The sequence below is a fragment of the Dermacentor silvarum genome, chromosome 8 (assembly GCF_013339745.2).
Source record: "Dermacentor silvarum isolate Dsil-2018 chromosome 8, BIME_Dsil_1.4, whole genome shotgun sequence".
Taxonomy (NCBI): Eukaryota; Metazoa; Arthropoda; class Arachnida; order Ixodida; family Ixodidae; genus Dermacentor; species Dermacentor silvarum.
Genome location: NC_051161.1, coordinates 31,988,866 through 32,014,482, shown reverse-complemented (window position 1 = coordinate 32,014,482; position 25,617 = coordinate 31,988,866). Strand labels below are relative to the sequence as shown.

General features: G+C 44.6%; 1 protein-coding gene across 1 annotated transcript in view; it reads left to right on the top strand.

Moving 5' to 3' along the window:
- The window catches only part of LOC119462057 (kinesin-like protein KIF11), a 34,166-nt gene extending 15,262 nt beyond the window's left edge, over positions 1–18,904 (top strand). Inside the window, exons 12-16 of the mRNA XM_037723408.2 lie at positions 273–372; positions 3,942–4,025; positions 7,566–7,884; positions 10,558–10,697; positions 18,807–18,904. Of these exons, the coding sequence (XP_037579336.2) occupies positions 273–372; positions 3,942–4,025; positions 7,566–7,884; positions 10,558–10,697; positions 18,807–18,860 (697 nt within the window). The 3' untranslated portion in view covers positions 18,861–18,904. The remainder of the gene's footprint in view (positions 1–272; positions 373–3,941; positions 4,026–7,565; positions 7,885–10,557; positions 10,698–18,806) is intronic.
- Positions 18,905–25,617: the final 6,713 nt, after the last annotated feature.

The window sequence follows — 25,617 nt, the reverse complement described above, 5'->3', positions numbered from 1 at the left end:
TGCCATTCTTATTTGCAGCATTAGTTACAGCAGCATGCACAGATTGCATTGAGACTGCCACATTGCATGTAAGCATCTTTTGCAGTCAGCAGGACAGGCCATGATGGCAGAGCAGGTCATGATGGCAGGTGTACAATTGCCAGCAACATGCTTAGAATGAAGCTCACATCTGTCATTAGGGTTTGTGGCTAATAGAGTTTGCACGTAATGTTCATTTCTGACTGTAATCAGTGCAATGAGCGGGCCGTGAATTCCCTTGCCCTTATTTTCAGCAATGCAGAATCGCTGGTCAAGTCCTCGGGACGCCTTGTTTCCAGCGTTGCGGCTCTGCACCAGGACAGCGCCAAGGCAACGAGCGATTGCTTGGCTAGGGTAAGTAAACCAGTAGCATTCATGTGTAGTCGTTGCAGATTAAAGATTCGGTGGTTGACGCACTTCAAAGATGATTACTACATGTATGCCAACCAATAATCCTTCCATCTCCTAGTCAGTGTACACACACACACTACTGTCTTCCTTGTCACTGCATGGACCTCTTGCTCTTTTTCATCTTCAGGTGCATCTTTGTGCAGCATGCTGTTGAATTGTATTGCTTTCTAAGCACATACAGTCAAACCCACTTATAAACGAACTCATTAGTTCCGCGAAAAGTGGTCGTTTTATCAGTAGTTCGTTATATGTGAACTCTCCTTTTTAAACGCTCAAATTGCGACACTAGCTGGCGTTGGCCAGTAGCGCACCCAGGATCTCTGCCAGGGGGGGGTTGACAGTTGGCCAATACCATCTAAACAGCGCTAATTTCAATTTATTACGGGAAATTGTCAAAAAAATGCGCTTTTTGCGAGTGTGCAGACGATTGCGCGTCTTACATCTTAGTTGCAGTACTCAAATGCGTAAGGAAAGAAAAGGGGTTAAACAAAAGGGGGGGTTAAGTCGGCCTCAGGAGGGGGTTACAACCACCGAATCCCCCCCCCCCCCGTCGGTGCGCCACTGGCGTTGGCTGTTGTGGTTTGACACCACTTTCGTCCGAAAATAGGATTTTAAGTACCTTCAATTTTGTTCCCGGACTTTTCCGCATCTAACTGCAAGTTTCCGTTAAAAAAACTTATCTAAAGAGCGAAATGTGGCGGTGTAGCTCCTTCGAAACAGCGCTCGTGACTGGTTGCAATCATCTGCCATTTCGAAACTATGAATTCATCCGCCACCATTTTTTCATTGAGAGCGTGATATATTTCACTGTCAGTGGGACGAGTGGATTCTACACACAATAGCAAAGTGTCCTACTCGACTGGAAGCCGAAAATACTGTGGCATGCCAGCACTTTGCAAACGACTTGCTGTTAGAGCTGCAGCATCGGCCGCACGCGTGCTGAGAACGGCAAAGTTACGTTTTTTCATGTCGTTTCGGCCAAAAAAGTGCGAATTTCTAAAGGGAGAACGCCGTCGCGAGCCGTTATCAGTACTAACGTAAACTAAGCGTTGATGCCGCACCGCAGACTCTTCTCAACTTTGTGTAGCAGCAGCGCGTGGTGCTGCATTCACGAAGACTCAAGCCGCATGAATAGTGACGGCAACGCTTGAGTGGCCGCTCGTTCAAATTGATCCTAACAGCGTACTATCGCCCTCAGTATACGCAACAATGCACGATCGGTTTGACATGCGCTTTTGTGTTGTAGCTTATACTGAGCGCGATAGTACGTGACGTGCATGCGGTGTCGAATGGAGAACTGCACAAAAATGAGTGCCGCATCCGTAGCTTCCGAGACTGGTGCCTCATGGACAACCGTGCACTTGGGTGTTGCTGTCGTGGCCTTTGAGATCAGAGGCTATCGCTGCCGTACGATGTACTGCTTTGCCCTCAAGTACGCTGGAGACACTGTTACAGTTACCCTAGCATGGTTGAAAGCCAGCGACTTTGCTCACGGCATGTGAAATGTAGAACAAGAGTATCTACCCTCTTCCCCTAGCATGCCCGTTTCCTCTTCTACTGTTGCCGTGGCTGTGCATGGCTGACCAAGTGTGCCCCGCGCGCTTCATCTTGAAGGTAATCTGTAGCAAGTGCAAAGGTTGCAGGTTTCTGGCAAAACTGCAACATTAATTTTTGTAGGGACAAATTTCTGTTTTTACAATCTTTGTTTTAAATTGTGGTTGTCATCTGATAAAAAAATTGGAGGACGCTTAAGCTTCGCCTTTAAGAGTTGGAACGTGATAGCGTATCGAGCGCCGTTCACATAGCATTTTTGTTTCAGTGGGCTTTACCGCGACACAGAATGTGGGAAAGCCAGCTTACAAAGACCATGCTTACACTGATCCAGTCGGCTTCAATTTTAAACAAAAATGCATTGCTGGGAAGAAGTTTTTCCAGGGGCAATATAAGTAGTCTTATATTAAAATGTGAAAGCCCTAGCATATTTCATTTTAATAATTGTTTGCTATTGCCCCGACGCGTGCGCGTGTCCAAAACGCATTAGGCCAGCGAAGTCCAAAATGACATGCCGAGGATGCGAGCGCCATCTGGATAGCATTTAAGCAAATAAATTACCCGAGTGCACCGTGTTGGGATGGTAGAAATGCTGGAAAAGGCGTTTGTGTTCGAGTTTCCTCGTAACAGAATTATGTTTTCTGCTACATTCAAATTACAATCCGACGCTGCCATGTCTGTAGGTTGTGGTTAAGTCTTCTTACTTTACTATTTTTCTGATGGATTTCACTGTGAGAAATTAAATTTTTCTTCACCAAAACCCTGCAACACTTGGAGGGCCTGCGCAGTCGGGGGGGTTGGGGATGGTTTTTTTCTGCCATGGACGCCAACATCTACGCCGACGCCGGATTTTCTGCGACACGGGGCCCTTAACACTATCACGTTAAAACTGTGGGCGCTAAGCGAGGTCAGCCATGGCCTCCAAGATTAGGCGGCACGCACAGCCATGCGTTTAGATTTACAATGCCGCACAATGAAACGTTTGTGAATCGAATGCCCTGAGCCACGCCTATGCATTGCTTGTGGCACGATCTGCACCGCCCGAGCTGCCACTCATACCTGCGCTGTTACGGCCCTTTTTGCAATATATAAGTTCTTACTGACAAGATCATATCTACCAGGATTGCCCTGGGAACTAGTGAAATTATTTTTACTGCTGAAACTTTAAATCTCTGATGAAATTCACGATTTAATGAAGTTTTTTGCTGCAAGTACACCTTAGTTATATTGAGGTTTGACAATATATATCATTGCCACAAACGATACACTCGCAAACAAAGAAAATGCCTTATTTTACAGTGCTTCTATATCAGCTATTCCGCAAGCCTGATTTCAAAAAGTATTTCAACACTTGCAAAGGGCCACTATCTATGGAGGTAGAAAACAAACACCAAATAAGCACAGCATTGAACCCTGAAAAAGTGCTGCATTATGTACTAAATGCAACGAGTGCAATAAATGGTGCTTTTGAGCACTGACATTGTGCAGCCATCTATGTAGTAGAAGAAAAATTAAGTGGACACGTTCCGTTTGTGCAATTTGTTTTTCAAATGGGAATATTGCCTAGGATGAGCTGAGCTCATCGGAAGCAAAGTTTAGCAGTATCGCGCTGACGAGCTAGGCTCATCCAAATGCTTATTGGGGTAAAGATCCAGTTTGCAATGACGAGATTCAGATTACGGTAACACAAGAAAGTCCTTGTACTGAATTTTTGTGTGTTATGGAACCCCCAATCATTAAGTGTAAATCTACTTTCAGCCATGGGACCTTTTAAAGTTGACATGTAGCTTTCAGAAGCAAGTTTGGCTCGTTGCATGCCAGCAATACATTGTAAGCACATTATTATGTAGTTATACATAATGGTTACGCATAACAACCACTTATTACGATTCTTGCACATATTTAGTGCACTAAACAGGTTTTCACAGGATGGTACAATTCTATGTGGCCATTTTATGCAGGCTGAAGAGGCCTCCCGCGGCCTTTCCACCATTCACAAGGTTCTAGAAGCGAGCATCTCTGATGAGGTGGCTTCCACGTCCGCAGTGAGTTTTTGAATTTGCCTTATGAAAGTGAAAAATAGGGCCCAGGGTTCATGCACATCCTTGAAAACCCTTGAATTTGGAGACAGATTTAGGCACCCTTGAACCTCCTTAAATATACATATGCTCCTTGAAAACAAACTGCGGATACGGGCTTATGCCAGGAACAATATTGGCAAAGAATCCTAGATATGTAGTAATACCCCAATAACTCGGAAGTAGTAAAAACTGGAAAGCATTTCGAGATAAGCAGTGTTTCGAAATAGCCAAATTCACGAAAATCTAAGCATAACCACCACTTAAAGCCAACATGACGCCTTTCCAATGCGGTGCCGGTAACCGACGACTTGCTCACAAAAGCTCAATGTACCAGGAGCGGTAGTTTTAGTAGATCGTTCTTGCGATATTATGTGGGATCCAGCAATCGACACGTCGGTCGTATATAGGCAACGGCCAACCTCGCACATATAAGCTCAAACACAGATACGCATACATGTTGACACCGTCTTAAAAACCGAGTCACGCTAAAAAAAAGTCACAGGACTGCGCGCGTGGCGCACGCAGCACAGTCACAGCGTAAGTTGGTGGAGCGGCTCAAGAGTAGGTCCAATTTCGGCACCACGCACAACAGGGTCTTCGCGGCAAAGGCTCTTCGCCTCGTCTTGACGAGAACGATCTGAACTGTCCACTCGGCGTCGACGGCGAGCTGCGGCTTGTAATGCTCTCTGCACAGCAGTCTGCCAAGCCCAATGATTCCTGGTTGTAGCCACGCACGTAGCTCTACGATTCGTTTCTTCAGCAGCGGTTCGTACCTTGCGAGGAGACGCCATAACGTGTACCGAAAAAGTACCCAGAATACATGGCACCCATCTCACATCGGGGTCATGTTGATTGCGCGCCTCGTCTGAATCGCATCTCGTCGTCTGCGCCTGTGCATGTGGCGTTTGCAGGTGCCTTAACTAGATGGCGCCACCATACTGGCAGAGGCTCAGGTCATCTGCGCCAGCGCGCCCTCCTAGGGCACGGTTATAGGGCATTTTCTGCTGCCTGATAGCAAGCGCTTACGTGGCTCAGTGGTAAAGTATCCAACTCCCGCGCAGCGGGCCTGGGTTCGATCCCGGCGGAGACCGGGCACTTTTTTTCGCATTTCCGGCGATAGCGGTTATGCGGCGGCGGTGGACACCATGGCGAACCGAAACGGCCATTGGAATGAGCCCATAGCAGGTTACGCTGTAATATCTCTGAAACGTGCTCGGTTCCCCGGAGTTTTCGACCGAGGATAACCTACAAAGAGCGTCGTTCTGACCACTGACAAAGCGCGAAAATTAACTGCACCGGATAAGCCATCGCTACAAAATCACGTCCCTTAAAAAAAGGGGTAGGGGGTTTGTACATACCGGATACTTGACACAGGTGCAACATGACTTGCATGCTTACAAGTGCGGCGCGCTTACCTCTGGCTGACACTACTTTTTCTCGCACTCCTTCCACGCGACAGCGGTCATAGCGACGCTCCACCCGCATAATCAATGGGATCAGCTGGCTGATAACTGTAAACGAGGGTGAAGTAGAATGAAACAAAAGGCATTGGGAGAAAATTGCAGGCCTGGGCCGGTATTTTGTAACGATGCGTTATGCTTTATTCTATGCTAGTCTTATCATCCACCGCTCACGGCCGGCTGATTCCGTTGATGACGTGAGCGGACCGTAGTTCAGACCGCTGACCAAGCGCGAAAAGAACGAAAAGGCATTAGCATCGGAAAAGCCATCGCTACAAAACACCAGCCCTGGTTTTGCTACTTGGCGATGCCACAGCTGCGCAAAAAAGTACCAAAATAAAGTTTCGCTATTGTCTTTTTTTTTTCAGCATTTTCACAGTCTAGGTTTCAAGATATGCAGGGAAAACCCGTAGAGTTGACACCGTTACAGGGAAAAAAATTTGACTTATCCGATAATTCTAGATATCAGAGTTCGAATTAACGAGGGTTGATTGTATTTTCTTTTGAGAGTGTCGCTAAACAATTGCTATGTGGTGTGTCCATAGCCACCATCGACAGGCTTGTTTAAATTACCGTTGCCATCGTGGAGCTAGACAAAGCCAGATCAAGATACCAAACTGTACCACCATTTTGTTGTTTTGCTAGTAGGTTTTCTCCGCAGCAATCATGGCTACATTTCGAGCCTTAGGCCCTAGAAATGCCTTGCTGCAAGTAGGTAAGTTGCAACTGTTTTGGTTTTAACATGAGTTGCATTGGCTGAAATTGAACACCACGAAGCGTCGTGCCAGAATGCGGTTGAGATCATTACAATGGGAAAGTAATTTTAGAAAAGGAACCTGAAGAGCCACCTTGAAGCCTGTGTCCAACTCGGCAGCTGCATTGCTGCAAGAAATTGCACCTAGGAGATCTATTTCTCGGTCGGTGTATGTGTATGAATAAGGATTGTGTCCTTTTCTTTGAGGCCTTCGTCATCTTTTAAATCCTAAAATTGTACTTTAATTTTGAGTCAAATGTTGTGTACGAACCCTGGTGTACTTGTTTTTCTTGAGCTTAGATTGGTGTTGAATGTATTTTTGGGCAGTTTTGAGTGCTGTATTCCATACAGTAGTGCAGAAGTAACTGTGGTTGGATCAAATCACAACTCTGGTTGCACACTCTGACAAAGTGGAGCTGCTTAAGCCTAGCTGGCGGGGGTGGGGTGGGTGTGTGTCAAGCTGCCGTGATGTAATTGGCCTTTGGCTTTGCATTGGCTGTTGCTGTGCTGCACTTTTATGTTTTTATGAGCTAGTCTATTAAAGGTGATGGGAACACCTTTTAACAGCGAAGCTGTTTAAGCCGAGCATTAGTCCGTAACATGCGAACAGAAAATGTGGGCCGATCCTGGCGGTTGTGCAGAAAGGGTCCAAGCACAATGGCACATAACCCCTGTGAATTACCGAAGCTGAGCCTGGATAAGTCGAGATAAGCATGGTTGGAACTTCTTAAGCTTAGCCAGTCATTGATAGCCAATCGATAGCCAATCAATAGCTAATCAATAATCTATCAATAATCAATAAATTCCAGAAAATGCTGGGGATGACTTGGTAGTGCTTAGCCTAGCCCAAATACGTGGCCAGTACCTTGTGATAGCTAATCGATAGCCAATCAATAATAGCTAATCTATAACCAATCAATAATCAATAAATTATGGAAAATGCTCGGGGTGACTTGGTAGCGCTTCGCCTAGCCCAAATATGTGACCAATATCTTGCAATAGCCAATTGATAGCCAATCAATAGGTAATTGATAGTCGATCAATAATAATAAATTCCAGAAAATGGTGGGGATGACTTGATCGTGCTTAGCCTAGCCCAAAAGCCAGGACTAGCTAGGTGCCCACCAGTTCCGCTATCTTTTAGTATTGAGCCTTCAGTGCAAGCTACACTAATGTTTTACCACTCTTAGGGAATTCAGGCTTTGAACTGAAATTACTGGATAAAAAGCTGTCCGTTTGTTGTTTTTTATCTGTTTCCAACAGTCATGTTCCACATTTATTTTGTTTCAGATTTTAGCAGAGCAGAAGAGAGTTGCTTGTGATAGAATTGCAGCCTGTATTAGTGGCATCTCAGAAGCTGTTGCTGCTGGAACAGACACTGCACAAGGCCAAGCTGACAGAGCTAAGGCCTTGATTGGTGATTTGGAGACCACAGAGTCGCACAGCTGCTGCCAGCTTTTGTCCGAGTGCCAGTGTGGCACTGTGCAAACCGCACATGCACAGGACATTTCCGAAGCTCTTCGTACAGGCATTGCCAACAACATGGCAAAATGCTCCTCGGTGGTCTCAGACTTCTTCCAGAATGACCTGCAGGAGTGTGTCCCCACTGGTAAGAGGGTGTTCCTTTAATGTGCATAGTATAATTTTCTTTCAAAAATGCATGGGTTTCAGTCAGTTGGTGGTAGTTTATTTCTTTGTGTTTGGCTCCAAGTAAGAGATGAGCTTGTCTGCTCTACTCCACCTCAGCCCTGTATTCTTGAGAAAGGTAGTGGCATTTTTTTGCACTGTCCCAATGCATCCGGATTGGATCCACACATATCTGAGGTCATTTCATCACGTCATATAATTGTTGTTTGTCCCATTCTAACTTACCTATTTGAATTTTTCCTGTATCCAACTGGCAAATTGGCTTTCGACGTGTAAAAGAAATTTTTTGGTCGTTTATTTAGAGACAGTGGATATTCTGCGCAGCAGCTGACAAGTAAACTTGCATCGTGACTTATAAGAGAAATGAAGAATATTCCACCTTAGTCACCAAAGGACTAATTTAGCTCTCTGCAAGCTCCACTTTTCCTGTTCTAACATGCATGGATTAGAGATGCTTTCATTATACAAACACTGAAACAATTTGAATTCAAGTCGCTGCATTGAAGAGTGCTAAATTCTATTGACTGTGGGAAGCAGAATTTCGATTTAGGGTCAGAAACTTCTACAGTGAGTTCTCGAATATTGAGAAATTAAATTACAATATGAATTCAGGCAGAAAGTTTCCGTCTCCACAGCTGTGCTCTAAAAATAGGTACAGTAGACTTCAGTTAATTTGATTTTTCAGTTAGATCCCAACCGACGGTCCCGACTGTCGCGTATGCATTTCTATAGGCCCAAATTTTCGTTATCTCGTTCCTAAACTTTGCCTTCGCTGTTTAATTTGAACTTTACCAGTTGGCATGCATGCATCTTACTACGCGCCCCTATAGGGACCTCGATAATGACCCCTTTATAGCAGCGTCTGTCTCAGTGTAGCTTTCTTAAAAAAAATGTTGCAGTTTCACCCGAAAGTCTAAGCATCGATTGTGATAGCAAATTACTAGAGAGCTATTCGGAGTAGGGATAGTGGTTTTGTCGGCTGCATAAACTTGGACACATTCGCTTACTAACTGAATTAACAATCGTGGTGTCAGCGCGCACAAGCAAACATGAATAGATCACACTGAATGACTGACTGCAGACGACGACTGTCAAAACGCTGGCAGCAAGCGCAGAGGCTCGCGCGGTCTATCGTTTCAACGGAAACTGAGTGGCGAATGCGCAGCGCATACAAAGGTCAGAGCCGTGTGGAGATAAGAGTCGGTGCGGGCGACCGCCAACGCAGGGCAAAGTGCAGAGGAGTTGTGCGGAGAAGTTGCCCCCCCTCCTTCCCCCCCTCCTTCCAGCGCTGCCTTCCCACTTTTTTGCTTTCGCATGGGAGATTGAGTGGCAAGATACGCCTTTGCTGGAGCGCCGCCCCGCCTTCCTCCCTCCCATACCCCCACGGCCTTTCACGCGACGGTCGCGTTTGCTTTCCGCCGTGCGTTCGCTCTCCGTGATAGCGCGCGTCCCCTGCGCGCTTTCGCTCGCGCATTTGGCGCGCGGCGACGATTTTATCGCCCTTAAAATCTATACGGAACCTCACGGCGACGGCGACGGCAGAAATCCAGTGGAAGTGTCCATATAATTGCTATCGCAATAAAAGGAAATAGGCCGACAATTGCCAACGCAGTGGAATCGGACACAAAACCAAAACTGCCTTCATAACAGTTGCATGCTTTACCGCATAACCTGGTTGTATTGCGGCGGAGCTGACTTTAGAAACTGTGTGGCGAAGCTGGCTTTAACAAAACCGGCTGCCATTGAGCAGCAGTTTTTGTAGCGTAAGAATCGGGTGCGCGTTAGATTTCTACTTCGGTTAGGAGTTGTAATGTTATTCCTACATTAGTTTTCTAATTTAGACACCTATAAAATGCGCACACGTTTAATGCGTGGGCGTGGTAGAATAGAACAAATACTGCCAAATGAACCAACAGTATGTTCTAGCATTCTTTCTGCATTTTGTTTACTTTAATCTGCCGGATCATTTGATCAACTCCGGCAGTCTTCTGGAGGTCGAGTTAATAAAAGTCAACTGTGTTGCATTCCTGTGAACTGGGTTAGAGCGTCTGAAGTAGACAACTAGGTTGTACAAGTTGACAAGCTTGGGGAAATTGTCACAATGTTCATGCAAGCTTTGCAAATGTTCCTGAATTATTTGCATAATTTAGGCTGTTAATGAAATATGATTTTTTTCATTTTAGATGTTCCAATACAAGCAATTTACAGTATGGTGATCTGCTTTTTTTTTTATTGCAGAGTTACAATCATTTCAAAAAAATTCACTGCTCAAATAATCAACTTCTTAGTTCCTAGTAATCAACTTCCTAATGGAAGCTTTACCTCGAGAGCTCCCACCTAATTATACACTAGAATGAAAAAAAAAAGCCATTTGGTTAGTGGCTGGGGAACTGATGCAACAAACTTGGTACTGTGAAAGAAAAAGGTAAATATCTGCCAACTTTGTTGCATCAGTTTCCCAACCGCTAACCAAATGGCTTTTTTTTGTTTCGGTGTATAATTAGGTGGGAGCTCTCAGGTAAATCTTCCACTTACTCAGTATTTCACTAGATTGTCAGCCCAAGTGGTACCTTACCAATTACTTAGTTGTAGTCTCTCTTATAGTACGCTATCTTTCTCTCTCTTTCTTTGCCAGGCTGCACTCCACCAAGACGAGAGTACAGATACCCGACGGAGTTGGCGCAGACGTCACCTCATGAGCAAATTCTTAACAGGCTGAGGACGTCCACTGATTCTAACGCTGCAACTCGCCTAGTGTTGCCTACATCTGATGAGGTAATTGCATCCGTGTATGTGTGCAGTAGCCATCACATTGGGCATCGTATGCTACTTTGCATCATTGCAAGTCTGATTTCGAGGCATTGCAGTTACAACTTCCAAAAGAAATATCATATCGTCAGCCGAACTTTTGCATACTGCAGGGTGTTGGCGGATACCATCTGTCCTTGCATGTGCAAGTTAATCAACACAACTGTGCAACATTGTCCGTCCATAGGAATTGGAACGTTGGCACTTGTTAAAATTAGGCCCGGTGCGTATGGTAATGTGCAAGGTGCCCCAGCTATGAAGCTTAATGTTTAGAAAAAGCTGAGCCTTCTATGCTTGGAAATAAACGTGTCGGGTGTAATGTTCGGGTGTAAGGTTGGGTGTAAGCAAGTGCAATGTTTGTAAGAATTATTTAAATCTGAAATTGTCTAAAGCACGGTGGTCTTGTGGGACCTTTGAGCATTGTGGAATTGCAGGGAAACTACGAGGTTCATTCAATAAAGACTGATAGTGTTGTTCAAAAATAGTGATAGTGTTCTAACAATGCTTGTTTTGTTTGTATGCATCTATTTCTGGTAATTTTGTTAAAAATTTGATGTCTTAAGTTCTCGGCAGCAGAACTTCAAGATCACTTTTTCTCAAATGCAGTAAATTTCATTAAAATCAGCAGAGGGAAATGAGTTAACCTCAAGCCAAAGCTTCCTCCTAAGCCGCACCAAAAGCTTATGTAATGTTGCTAACATGAGGATGCCATGTCTCGCAGCCAGCGCATCTGGAGACGATGAATTCCTACCTCGTCCTCAAATCAATACTGGTACTGCCGTGTTCCGCATCAAGTAATGAGGGTTCTGGTGGTATCGCAACATTACCATAATACGCAAACTGTACCAGACCCAGTGCATCTTTATTGAACAACCCTTATAAAATGAAGCGATGTCAAATAGACAGGACTTGGCTGTTAATTAAGCTATGGAGAAAACCACCAGGCATGTGACGAGGCATTGCCAAAGACCTGGATTCAACAGCTCAACTTTCCTTACAAGAAACTAACTTACTTTACTCTGCTTTGTTGATTTGTTTTTTTCCATTTCCATTTTTCCATTTCCACCATTTTTTCTTCGCAAACTTGTTATAGATTTTACTATCACTGGAACACTAGTAGTTTCACAATGATAGCAAAGCGTTCTAGTTGGCTGGAACTGCTGCAGTATGCCTGCATTGTGCAAAGATCTTGCCGTTACGGCTGCAGTGTCAGCCGTGCGCACGCCGTAACAGCAAGACCTTTCAAATAAAGCCCCTTGAATGCTATGAGCCAATTTGCCTCCTTCTATCATTGGTTTACTCCTTCATAATGTGATGTCTAGGACATTTAGCCTGAACGATGCATGTAGCATGATGCAGCATAGACCGCTTACAGCGCAAATCGCCAGAGTCGTGAATATCCGCACTATACGTGGTACCACATTATAACCAAGACATTTTTCAAAGGCTTCTTACGTGCAAAACATGTAGACCGAGCAGCTGCGCATATCTGGGATTCGATGCATGGGACCGGGATGCTTGCCTCCGTTCAAATTAACAATCATTGAAAGGTTCGCGTTCAATCAATCGCGGTCATCGCATGAAGCACACAAAGTAACATGAAAAAAAAGTTGCACTTTCACTCGAAAGGCGAAGCATCGATTGCGATAACAAACGAGTGAACGAAGTGAGGATAGTCGTTTTATCAGCTGTATAAACCTGTAAACCATAGGCATACTAATTAAATTAAAAAAGCATGGTGTCACGCACGCCCAAGCAAACATGAACACATCTCACTCGATGACCACGGATACTCGCTCTTAAAACGCTGTCGTGAGTATGCATGGAAACAGCAGTGAGTGAATTGACAGGATACAGCTGTCTGTGCTGCCGCTCGCATCAACGCTAGCTAAGCCTTGAAAACACAGCGCATGGCCGACTTCGCCGCCGCCGCCGATGGCTTTTAAGATAGTCACCCTGGTGGGCGGGCGCACGCGGTCGCTTGGGCGGTGCGGAGTAAAACGCGTTCCGGAGCGTTGCGCGCGACTGGAAGACACAGCGTAGAGTCCCAGCAGCGCTTCCTTCCCGCTTCACTCTCTCACGTGAGCGAGATAGAGCCCTGATCGCCGACTTTATATGGAACCTCACGCGACGGCGAAGGCAGAAAGGCGCAGTTTCACGCGAAAGGCAAAACATCAATTGTGATAGCAAATTAGTACAGTTTTACGGAGTAAGGATAGTAGTTTTATCGGCTGTATAAACTTGGACACATTCGCTTACAAACTGAATTAACAAGCATGGTGTAAGCGTGCACAAGGAAACTTGAATAGATCACACTCGACGACCGCACACAACCGCTGTCAAAACACTGGCATGAGCAAGTGCGCCAGCAGCAGCGAGCGAAGGTTCGTGCAGTGTATCGCTTCAACGGAAACTGAGCGGCGAAAGCACAGTGCATGCAAAGGTAGGAGTACAGTAGCTTTCTGGGTCAGTTGGTACATACTGAATAGTAAAAACCAGTCAAAAGACGAAGGACAGAGAAGTTGTTGTGTGTGCCACGTCTCTTCTCTGTCCTTAGTCTTTTGACTGGTTTTTACGATTCAAAGGTAGGAGCTGTGATGCAGATTGCTTTCAAGATACGGTACGTGCGGCAGCCCGTAGACGTGCAAAGTACAAGTACGCAGTTGCTGGCTGAGTAGAAGCCGCACCCCTTCCCTCCCGCCCTGCCTTCCCGCTTTCCTCCTTTCACTTGGGTGATTGAGTCGCCAGTTCCCCTTCAGCCCGTTTGCAAGATATGCATTTGGTGCCGCAGCACGTCGCCCCTCCCCCCTCCCTACCTCCCATCCCCCCACAGCCTTTAGCGCAACTGAAGACGTCGCGTTTGCTCTACGCCGTGCGTTCGTAAGGATGCGTGCTTTCACGGGGAGCTTTCGCTGGGAGCTTTCGCTCTCCATGAAAGCGCGCGTCCCTTGCGCACAAACAGATTACACAGCGTGCGGCGACGATTATCGCCCTTGACTTTATACGAAACCTCGGGCGACGGCGATAACGCTGACGGCAGAAATGTGCTTGGAGTGTCCATATAATTGCTATCGCAATAAAAAATGCTACGTAGAGGGGGGTAAGCCACTGACTAAATTTTCAGACCAGCTCGATTGCTCGCAATTTCTCGCAGCACTGCCACCAACTCCACCGAACCAATCCAGAATGGCGACCGAAATTTCGGGTGCCATACAGTGTCTCAGTTCGAGACAATTACGATCATGACCAAGTTGCCGCCATTCGAGTGTTTTGCCTGTGCCACCTGTGCCCTCACTTTCACTGTAGAGGTGGTTCCTCTCTTTTCCAAGTACTGTACAGCCACTGCGACACGTTTCGTTCACTCCATATCAAACTGCAAGTTTGGTAGCCAGCTCCCGACGAGGAACGCAGGTTGGGCCTAGCCGACAGCGATGTCGGGCAGCATGCCATCGCGAGAAGCTCTCCCTTGATATGTTCCTACCCGTAGACGATTACGTAGAGATTGTGCTTGCGATCATGCGCACGGGCTGAACTGGCAGGAGTGTATGCAAAACGGAATTTGATTTCTCTGCTGATTAGCCGCAGCTGCTGCTGCGAGCGCCAATCTAAATTTGTATGTGCGTGCACTAGTAAGAGCGATGGAAACTCGTATGATGACATAAGACCTAAAAGCACCAAACTAAATTCGTTCTGATTGCAGGTATTGCGCGTGCTAACTTGATTGCACTTCACGGCAACACGCATCGTGAGGGGCGCACACAAACTGAAGAACCGAAGAGCGACTATGCGCTCACCTTCAGTGCGAAGGGTGTGATGCAGATAAGCAGCCAGAAAAGGCTTCCCCGTTATCAAGGCAACCCCCTCGCACCTGCATCACGCTGCCACTGCTTTATTTTTTATTTCATTTGTTTTCTTCGCATTTACTCGTCCCCCGCATCACTCTCGTCACTCTCTTCTCCCATTGCCCGGCACACCTCGTCGAGAAGCACGCTTGCTATCGCACTTGCGTGCGGAATTTTCCTGTGGAAGCCGCGATATAATTGGTATTTCGTTAGGCACGGCTGCACTATAAGCATTTTTCGTTCACATAGAGTTGTATGGGAGGATAAATAGGAGTCGGAGAAGGTCGCGTTATAGCCAGTTCTGCACTATAAGTGATAACGTTATAAGTGCTATACATACAGAAGTACAGCTCTCCAAGTGGTCTATAATAGACATGTGAAAATAGTGGGTTTGAAGTGAACTCAAAGCAGATAGTGATTGGAGACTAATATTTTCTATTTGAATTCGAATAGCTATTGTGCAGAGAAGTGGATGCTAACTTGTATGCACCTGAACTACTGCATGTTGGTACTAATGACTTGTTCTGTGGAAGAATGAGACAGTGGTGCACCCAGAATCTCTGCCAGGGGGGGGGGGGGGGGTAAATTTTTGTCTGTGTGTGTGTAGGGGGGGAAAGCAAGCACTTTGCAAAACATGCAATTTACTTGCTTTAGCCAGAGGAATCCAACAGCAAATAAACTGTCTAATTATAATAATGACACCAAGGATGATGACGATGTTCATTTCTTCAGCGTTTTACTCACAGTAATTTAAGAGTGAACCAATAAATATTTTGTTAAAGGAAAATTCGACCTCAAGCCAAAAAATGCGCACTGTGGTGTTTTCTAATGAGCTTCAGAAGTGATAAACCAACGTGAAAGACCTGAACGAAAGGAAGATGTAAGACGCACAGCGCTTGTATGTGCTCTACGTCTTTTTTTTTAGTCTACACCTGTTGTGCTGTTTTACCATTGCCAATGGTCAACAAACTTGTGCAAGCTTCCATCATGGTCAATGATGACTATGTGAACAGAGCGCTGAAGGTACACGTTGGACTGGTGGGGCTGGACGCGTTGGGGGGGGGTGTTTACAACACCCAAACAACCCCAACCCCCCCCGTCAGTGCGCCACTGGAATGAGACCAACATTTAGTGCAGTAGGACTCGTTTGTCAAAGCTGCACAGATGTTAATGAATAGCGAAGCATGATGCAACTACCTTTGTTCCATCAAGGAAGAAGACATAACTAAAACAATGCACCAATTAAAAATGTTGACTATTAAAATCACTAGAGGAAGCGTAAACAGAAGATAGGACCGTGCCAATGCTTCTATTCTGATTAGACGTCTAAGTTACACTTATTAGACTTCTTGATGTTTGTACTGCGACTGGAGACTGTGCTTGCTGGCGTGTAAGAAATACATACATTGCCCTGTGAGTTTCCCTTTTCACTCTTGGTATGCTTCACTGAAAAATAAGTCTGCTTTCGAAGCGAGTTTCGAATTACACAATATTCAAAACTGCCATTTAAATATTAGAATTTTCACATGACACTAGTTTATAATCTCGGGGTAATGTCGAACGACATGACAATTAGTACCGTGTCATGGAACGCTGCTACAAAAGTAGCGACAGCGGGCACATGTAGATAGAGCGTACAGGCCATTTTGCTAAGCTCTATGTAGCTCCTATTGCTTATCTGCTTCCAACGCAAGCAGAAATGTGCACAAGTGTTACAATAAGTGGTTGCAAACAATAGATCTGCTGATAAACAGCAGGGGCTGTGCCAGGTTCAGTTGGAATAGCCTAGCAGATGATGCATGGACACCAGGACGCTCTGGCCGCATGCGTCGACCCTGTTGACCTTTGCAGGTGCTTTCCATGACGCAGCGATGCCTGGCGTGCTGATCGAAGCTCCCGTGAGATTACTGAAATATTCGACAAACTGTACATGTTGAACAAAGAGAAAATGGTCATCCTCAAAGTAGCATAAAGCTATGTAGAAAACTCGCACATGTTCAGTAGATGCATCGACTGCCCTGGAAATGTGGTAGCGCCAGGCTTGTTTCCTGTACAAGGACAAATTTTTCTTCAAAACTGGGAGTATTCACATTCATGGAGCTTACTTGACTTTGCAGATTTCCGACAGATCTTTGCATTCTGTAAGGAAACACCATAGGGTAAAATCTAGTTATAACAAACTTGTGTCCAACACGAAGATACTTGTCTTATGTCCGACATTCGTTGGAAGCATACATACCAATATTGACAAAAATAAATGCATTTGAGGCCTCTAGAAAAAAAAAAGTGCAATTATTGTGCCCCCAACATCAACAGAAACCCCGTGCTGGCATATATATAGCTTGTTGATCATCTGTGGGCCAGTGAAGCCAAGTTGCTCTTTGAAATTTCTGCTACCTTAATACATACCTTGAGCTGCGAGTGAACAATTATGTTTCCTTTGCTGTAACAGTTTTTCTCTCTGATATTGTATATTCGGTTTGATCATTGCTATAGTGTACTCATTGAAATAAGTCATGACCAATCAAATTTTCGATTTTGCATTACGCATTTCGCATTACGTCAGACGTCACTGTACAGCACAACAAAACTTTTAAGTACAAGCAAGTACAAACTAACCATTGATAGAAAACAAAAATACTACAGTGGAACGCCATTCATATGTTCCACGCTGTCTTTCCAGCTGCTCTGTCACGTTTTCGTGGTCCCGACTTAGATCCTTTTCGCATCCATGTTTATGTTCCCCTTTGATATGTTGCCATTGTGTAATGTTCCAGCATCTTACGTTGCGTTTGAACGCGGTAGTCACGTAAATTTGGTGATGAAGCCAGACCGTATGTTGCAACGAGCGATCGGCACATTGCAACTAGCTACCAAAGTTTGCAATAAGCGACGGAAGTTGCACAAGCGAGGCAAAGCACCCGAAGAAATCTACATTGGTTAAAACCTACCAGGAACCACGCACACTGGACCGGATCCGCCATGGGCAGGGCTACGTTTATTTTGGGGTCAGCAAGTGTCTTGTATGTGTTGGATAATCGTCAGTGATCTTCAGTCAGCTTCAACGCAACAAAGCCGTCTTATGTGGTGAGGAATATTGTCCCAAGTACGTAAATCAAGAGTTGAAATCAAAATTTCAAGAGTTGAAAGGGGCCGCTGTCACGGAACATCGTACGCGTTCCTTATAGACGCGTGCAGGCACCTTCCCCGGTCGCAGTATGCGCACTTATACGTCTAACTGTACTTGCAGCCATTCACAGCTGTTTCTGACGTTGCTATGGTAATTTGCTGCCTTCCACACGTTTACGTTTTCTCAGCTCTTACGTTTTTTTGTGTGTGGTCCCTTGAAAAACATATAAACGAGGTTCTGCTGTATTAAGTTTCTGGTTCACTGTCTATCCCATATCCTTGTTTAGCAACCTCATTGTTGTTCAAAAGATGGCATCCGTGTTTATACTTCGTCATTTATTCTCTTCAAGAGGAAGCTTTAGCTTGGGGGCTCCTACGTAACTAACTAGATACATGGAAAAGGAGAAATCCTTTTTTTTTTCGGCAACCACTGCACCAAATTTGATGGTTTTATGCATTGAACAGTAAAAGTTCAAATCCAGTGACTGTTGGAAGGAAATATTTCATTTAGATAGTCAATTTTTTAATATAGTTAAAAATAAATTTTCAGCAGGCAAAACTATCAATCAAGTTTACAATTCGGTATATTTAAAGCGGACAAAGTTTATTTATTTTACATAGCTCTCAAATCGACCACTAATATGTGAATATGACTTTTGCAAAACCCTTGTAAACAACGCAACAATTCATGTAAAATAAAAAATTGATATATCAAATTTTTCCGCTTCAGGATGCTCCTAATGGGTACAGTTTACAGAACTGCGATATCTGTTCTTGGTGCAGAGCTACAAATCTGTAAATTTCATGGTTCTACTTTTTTTCAATCTTACCGATTTTTTGAAATTTCTGTTTGAGACATTCAAGCCTTAAATCGAAAATCCATTTTGAACAGTCGCAAGAATTTAAGTTTCTCTCTCAAGTGCAACAAATTTCATTAAAATTGGCCCAGTGGTTATTTTGGAAAAACGTTTCTGCATTTTACATGTATTTGAATAGGTGGCATCAGAGTTGGGCCCGAGCTAAAGCTGCCTTGCTAGTTGTGCAAGAAGAATCAAATGTTATTTTCTTACTTGCTGTATTTTCTCTCATTTCTTTCATTCTGCAGCTGGACAACAAAGAAAACGCCACCCGGACTGCGAAGCCAAAAAATCTGCCATGAGTAACACCTAATAAATAACTGACGCAGCGAAATGCGTAGCACATTTAACATGTACCATGCATTTTGCTTTTTGCTTTTTTAATTTTATCGTAGTGCATAATACACTTTCACGCTTTTATTAATTGACGATGCACATCTAGACCTACTAAAAAATGAATATTCGACAACTTTGAATAGTAAATCGAATAGTAATAGTAAATCGTAGGGTTGTGCGAATTGTGAATTTTCAGTTCGAAGTGAAATTGGAGCGAATAGTGATCTTGGCCGAATATTTTCGAATCGAATATCGAATATTTTCGTTCAAAAATCTTGGCCGCAAAGTGGCATGCAAGATAATTATTGGATACGTGTAATGATTAAGTGGACTAATTTGGGAGTATGAGACCACAATTAATTCAAGTATGACTTCATTGCAATACATTTGACAGTGTTATTTACTCATCCTATCGCTTTCTTTTGGAATATTACATTTAAGTTTGGAACGGTGTTTATGAGTTTCCTCGCAAATGTTTGTGAGCAATTATGAATGTTATTAAAAATTTTTTAATGATCCGAAACTGGTTTTTCTAACTTAGTGTATAATTAAGGAATACATAACGTGTCCCGTGACAATTGTCCCTTCCTACTTTTGGTATGCTTCGCCGCGTAGCATTGCTATATTGAGGCAAAGCTAACTTTTGAGAACAGGCATCATGCAATGCTTCATTTTCCAAGCTTTGAAGCCATTGGCGAGGATCACAAAGGTGTAGTCGGTGCCATTTCAGTTCGCCAACAGCGGCAAACTGTTTCAATGAGAAACACGGCACCGAACAGCAAGAAACTTGTTAGCGAACGTCGATGTAGCTAGGCATAGCATTGCCACGGTGGTGGCTACGGCTGTCAGTGGATCTGATTATTAGACAGTAAACAAACTCGCGACCATTTGCCAACACTTTGAAAAGTGCGAATATTACAACTGCTCTCGAAACGAATATCGAATAGCGTAGTATTTTCCATGGAAAATACTATTCGAAAATTCAAATATTCGCACAACACTAGTAAATCGAATATATTTAAGATGTGCACAGTTTTTAGAAATGTACGTCACATTAATAAAAGCAAATGCAGCAAGTCTAACTTAAAGTATGCATTTTTTCATAAATATGCTTGTAAGATTTGCTGATGCACGGCTGTACAGGTGGATGCTTCTGCGCATTCAAAGTCATGCAGTGTGCGTTCATTGTGTAGTCTCATCTTTATATGTAGTGCAGTCTATGATCATGACTTCCTGTTGTCGGATTGTAATGAACTTGCGGTTTGATCTGTATCTGTTGCATTGTTGAGTAGAAGCATCTCAGCATAAACCCAGCCAGAGGATCTGCTTAGCTGCCTGAGTGGCCATAGTTCAAAGGTAAGCAGACACTATAAAACAGTGGATAACTGCAGATGCTCACTTACGACGGTACCCTGTAATGCGAGTTAAAGTTAATCGGGAATGGGGAAATCGAGACCACAAGCAGTGGCTTTCGCAGTCTCCTTTCTTTGACCACCTGCATGGATCTCACTTTTGCGTTTATTTCATATTACTGATGGCATATTACTGAACAGTGGTCACACAGGGGACATTGCACGCACAGTATGTTGTTGTCTGTACAGTGCGCTTGGGGGGTTAGTAAATTTTGTCTCCTCTTGCCAGTGTAGTTAAGGTTGCTTAGTTATCGGAACGTTAAGCACTAAGGGCAAGGTTGATGGCAAAAAAACACAGCAAAAGGAAGATTGTCGCTAACACCTAGTAATTCAATAGAAGCTGTCACAAATGAGTTGCGACCACTATTGGGTTCAGATTTTTCACATTATTCAGTTAGCTTGACGCAGACTTAGAAACAAATCTGGAACAGCAGCTTTAATATACTAAAGCCATGAAAATGACTTTGTGTCCCTGCAGCCGAACCATGCAACCAGAAAGCTAGAAATCGTAATCCAGCAAAGAATCGTTAATGACACTGGTGGTCATGTTGCCCTGAAGCTTTTGCGCCAACTCTTTTTTTTCTTTCTCTATATATGCGTTGAGGCAAACCCCACTTATGTTAATCTGTAAAGACAGACTACACTGCGTTTAAAAGGAACCAACAACTCAACCTAGCAACTTTCGAGAACATTTAATTCCCTAATACAAGAGAGAAAATAAACTTTTATTCTGAGCAAGCGCAGTCTGCGCCCTAGGTGGGCGGTTTCCTTATTCCAGGTAGCTGCGGGCCATGCCCATCTCCCATGCCCGTTCGATGAGGCTGCGCTGACTCTTTGGGTCCGGGTCTGATAGCTTGGCCTCCCACTGCTCTTCAGTTAGTGTGTGTGTCTGTAAGCCTGTGCCATGTTTTCCGACACATCCCCATGCCATATGGCATAGGGTGTCTGAGACATCACAGTTTGTGCAGAAATATGAATGCTGGGTAGGCGAGATTCGGTGCAATAGAATACCGTGGGTGTAGCTGTTGGTTTGCAGTTTCCTGAGGATTACTGCCTCTTCGCTAGTTAGGCTGGGTAAGCGATGGGGGGCTGGGTAAGGCTTGGGATGGCGGGTAAGTTCTTCTGTCTAGCCTGTAGTGTTGCAGAATGTTAAGATTTATTATTGCTATTATTAGGGACTTTCTTGAAGGACGCGCAAATGAGAACGAATGCAGTCCCTAATACAAGAAGATACTTGAATTTGTGCACAAAAATTGGGAACACTTGCACGCTGGCATTGAGCCTCCTATTTTTGCAAACCTGAACTGAAATCGGTATGTCAGTGGGAAGCAATTCCCATGTGTCTGCCTCTTCAGGAACCCTAGGTGATCGAGGAGTCTTCAGACTTGCTCCCGAGTTGGTTTCTCAGGCTCAGTGCAGGCAAGTGTAGTGAGGTTGTATACCAGTGTTTGTGTCACAACTGTAGCCACAAAAAAAAAGTGCATGGTATAACAAAGGCAAGGGTAATTTTGCTTCAGTGCCTCTATTGTGCGGCACCTTTTTTTTTTTTTTATCCAGTGGCCGTGGTGCAGTAGATATTTAAAGTTATGTACTTGCAGCTTAGTGAGTGAGTGAGTACGAACTTTATTGAGGTCCTGAGGAGAAAGAATTAAAGCGGGGCCGGAGGCCCCGCCAATCAATTCGTTGGCTCCACCCAGGTCAGGGCCGGTAGACAAGAGTCCTTCGGCGACGGCCCGGGCCCTCTGGACAGCCTTGAGCTGAGCGATGAGCTCTGTACTTTTGAGCGCTGAGTCCCAGGAGGACTGGTCAGGAAAGTCCGTGCCCGCGTTGGCAGGGCACAGCCAGAGCATGTGTTCGAAGTTGTATTCGTGGCCGCAGTGTCTGCATGCAGTAGGAAGGTCAGGATTGATCCTGCTTAGTGTTGTTGGTGTGATGTATGTCCTAGTCTGCAACTGTCTGTAAGTGACGGCCTGTGCTTTTTTGAGGTTTTGGTGAGGAGGAGGAAAAATTCGTCGTGCTAACCTATGATTTGAAGTGATTTGCAGCTTAGTACATATGTACCATAGTGAAGCTGCACTTGAGATCAATGTGTCCATTATTAATCATTGAAAGTTAATGACCATCGCGTAACTGGAATCAAAGGGTTCTGACTAAGCAAGAAAGACTTGACTAAACACATCGCCTTCACTACCTTTGTCATAGATATGCATTCTGCTGACAGATGCATGCCACCTGTCCCACTTTTCTAGATAACAATCTGATGCCGTGAAAGACTGCCCTCTCGGGTGCCTTGCATGGAGTTGATTGTGATATCCGCCTCTGTTCTGCTCTTAATACAGTAGACTTTGTTGATTTGACCATGTTTGTTCTGATTTTTTGGTTAATTTAATCCTCACTGAATGTCCCAACCAATGCCTGTACTATTATTTCAATCCTAAGGATGGTCCATGCCGGATAATTCAAGCTTGACTGGTCAGTACACACATCACCTAATCACCCAATGGCTGCAACATCGTGACTACAACAGCTTCAGCGTCGTGTTGGCAGTGCTAGAGGGCATAGATTATCTATCTATGCCCTCTAGCACTGCCAACACAGACGTGCCCCCCCCCCCCCCACTGTCAAAAGTGGAGATTGCCTCCCCCCCCCCCCCTTTCACAATTTGAAAGTGGACACTTTCCAACAAAACACAGCTGAAGCAAAATTTAATTTCTTCTTTTCGGTGACGGAAGCCGATTGCCAATCGATACTGTGTTTTCTCGTGATGCTCTGCCAGTGCGTTCGACACCGTGTGCTCTTTGGCTACATCACTGCAGTGCTGTTGTAGTCTTCTTTTAAGTTCCCAGTTCCACCTTATAGTACGCCTGGCAGTCTTGGCACGAAATCTTGTAAATGATGCCAGGATATTTTCTTTTTCAAGGCGGTCTTTGACTCTGACGTGTTGCTCCATTAGTTTGCTTGTAGAGATGTGCCAGATTCGCACTTCGTAATCTTTGAAAATCCTTGAATTTGACTCGCTCACCCCTCGTGCATAAGGAAGTGAAGTCCCTTTCCTTATTATCCTTGCTCTGGCAGGAGGGTTAGCAGCACGCCTTTCTTCCGCCATTATAGGCTGGTCGAGATAGCCATTGTTCAGTAAGTCTTTCTTCACTCTCTTCAGCTCAAGTTTTCATGCGACAGCAGTAGAGCATAAGCGGAGTGCGAAATATATAGGCGAAACTGGGAACTTAAAAAGAAGGCTACAACAGCACCGCAATGATGTAGCCGAGTGGCACACTGTGTCAAATGCACTACCAGGGCATCACGAAAAAACAGGTCACAGTATTGATTCAAAATCGGCTTTCGTCATCGAAAAGGAGAAGAAATTATCAGCCCGTTTGTTCCTTGAACCATTTTGCATGTAATCTACTGGCACACGCGATTGACCGGACACAGGGACCCCTCCCTGAGCTGTGAAAGACTGCCCTCTCGGATGTAGGGAGGGGTCAGCATTACTTCATTCAGCACATATATAATAAAGACCGCCATGCACCTCGTTCATTGTGAACAAGGCACCCGTATTGGGTGCAGAAACGCCAAAAACATTCCCGTTTTTCTTTTTGCTTTTCGATTGGCGAGTGCTCGTTCAACCATCTCGCAATTTTTGTGTTATACACGGCATTTAGTTGTTTTTTTTTTTTTTCCGGTACCCTTGGCAAACTATGTGAAGAACGTTGCTTATATTTGACCCACTGTGGTTGCTCAGTGGTTACATGGTATTGGGCTGCTGAGCACGAGGTCGCGGGAACGAATCCCGGCCACGGCGGTCGCATTTTGATGGGGGCGAAATGCAGAAAACACCTGTGTACTTCGATTTAGGTGCACGTTAAAGAACCCCAGGTGGTCTAAATTAATCCGGAGTCCCACACTACGGCGTGCCTCATAATCAGATGGTGGTTCTGGCACGTAAAACCCCATAATTTAATTTAAATTTTAAAATTTTGCTTACATTTATTTGATGTATGAAGCTATGTTCTGAGTGGAGAGTGAAAAATGTTTATTCTGTGTAGGTTCATTACAGCTTTGTAGAAAGTTACTCATTCAAGCATTCCAGGGTGCCATATACTGCCACAAATTGAAATGTTTCCCAAAATCCTAAAACAAGTGCACGTTATACGAACTTGAAATTTTGTCAGGATATGAAGAATTTTGAGTGAGATGCCTTGCTAAACATTCACGTTCCTGCTTTAAATGGAATTGCTGCAGATAATTGCTAAACCCTTATTTTCCATGTGTTTCTTGTGAGTCGTATGAGACTCGTAATTTGTTTCTCCGGTGTCCTCGGTGAGCTAAACAAGGTATCTTGCTTATATCTGGGGAAAGCTAGGAGCTATAAAGAAAGTTAAAATTAATTTATAGGGTTTTACGTGCCAAAAATACGATCTAATTATGAGGCACGCTGTAGTGGGGGAAAACAGGTGTTTTCGCATATCGAAAGCTAGGAGTATGGTGTGGGTAATGTGTAGGGGATGTTTCAAATGAACAGGTTAAATGCGCCTTTTCCAGCAAATTACATGTGCAAGTGGTCCACAGTGTTATTAGTGTGTTTATGAGCACTGTAAAAAGGAGAAGAAATAATAATCCCGCATCGAGGTGCATGGCGGTCTTTATTATATACGTGCCGAATGACGTAATGCGTTTGTGTATAGTAGCTCAGGGAAGGGGTCCCCATGTCCGGTCAATCGCGTGTGCTTACTGCTGTGCTGGCATAATTACAACAACAAATGAGGTCTAATTTTGCGAACATAAGGGGAGTAATACACCAAGTTTATGTGCGATGGTAAATGTTTGTTGATCAAACACAGCTTTAAAACATCTCAAGCAAGCCTTTGCATGTATCACTACTGTTATTAGAGCGAAAGCTGTACTACTACTGGTACAAACCCAGAAAACGCTTCGTTCCGTAAATCTGACCATGCTCAGTCAAGGTCAAACTGGGACATAGCCTGCCATTACCGGCGGCTGCTGTCGACGCCGCGTGGGCTTCCATATCTTGAAAGCAATCTGTGATGTGAACAAAGTGGGTGGTCACGCGCGCCTCATCTTCAAAGCGATTTGCGATGTGTACACAGTGCGCCCAGTGCTGGTAGCTTCGTATGCGCTGTGCTTTCGACGTTTAGTTCGCGTTGAAGCGAGACGCAGCATGAAGGTCAATTTGCTCGCTGCTGCTGCTGCGCCGAGCAGCGTCTGTGTGTTGTCTTGTGGCACAATTGTAGATGCGGTAGTTGCTGACGGCGCCGAGCAGTGTCTGTGTCCTTTCTCAAAGCAAGCA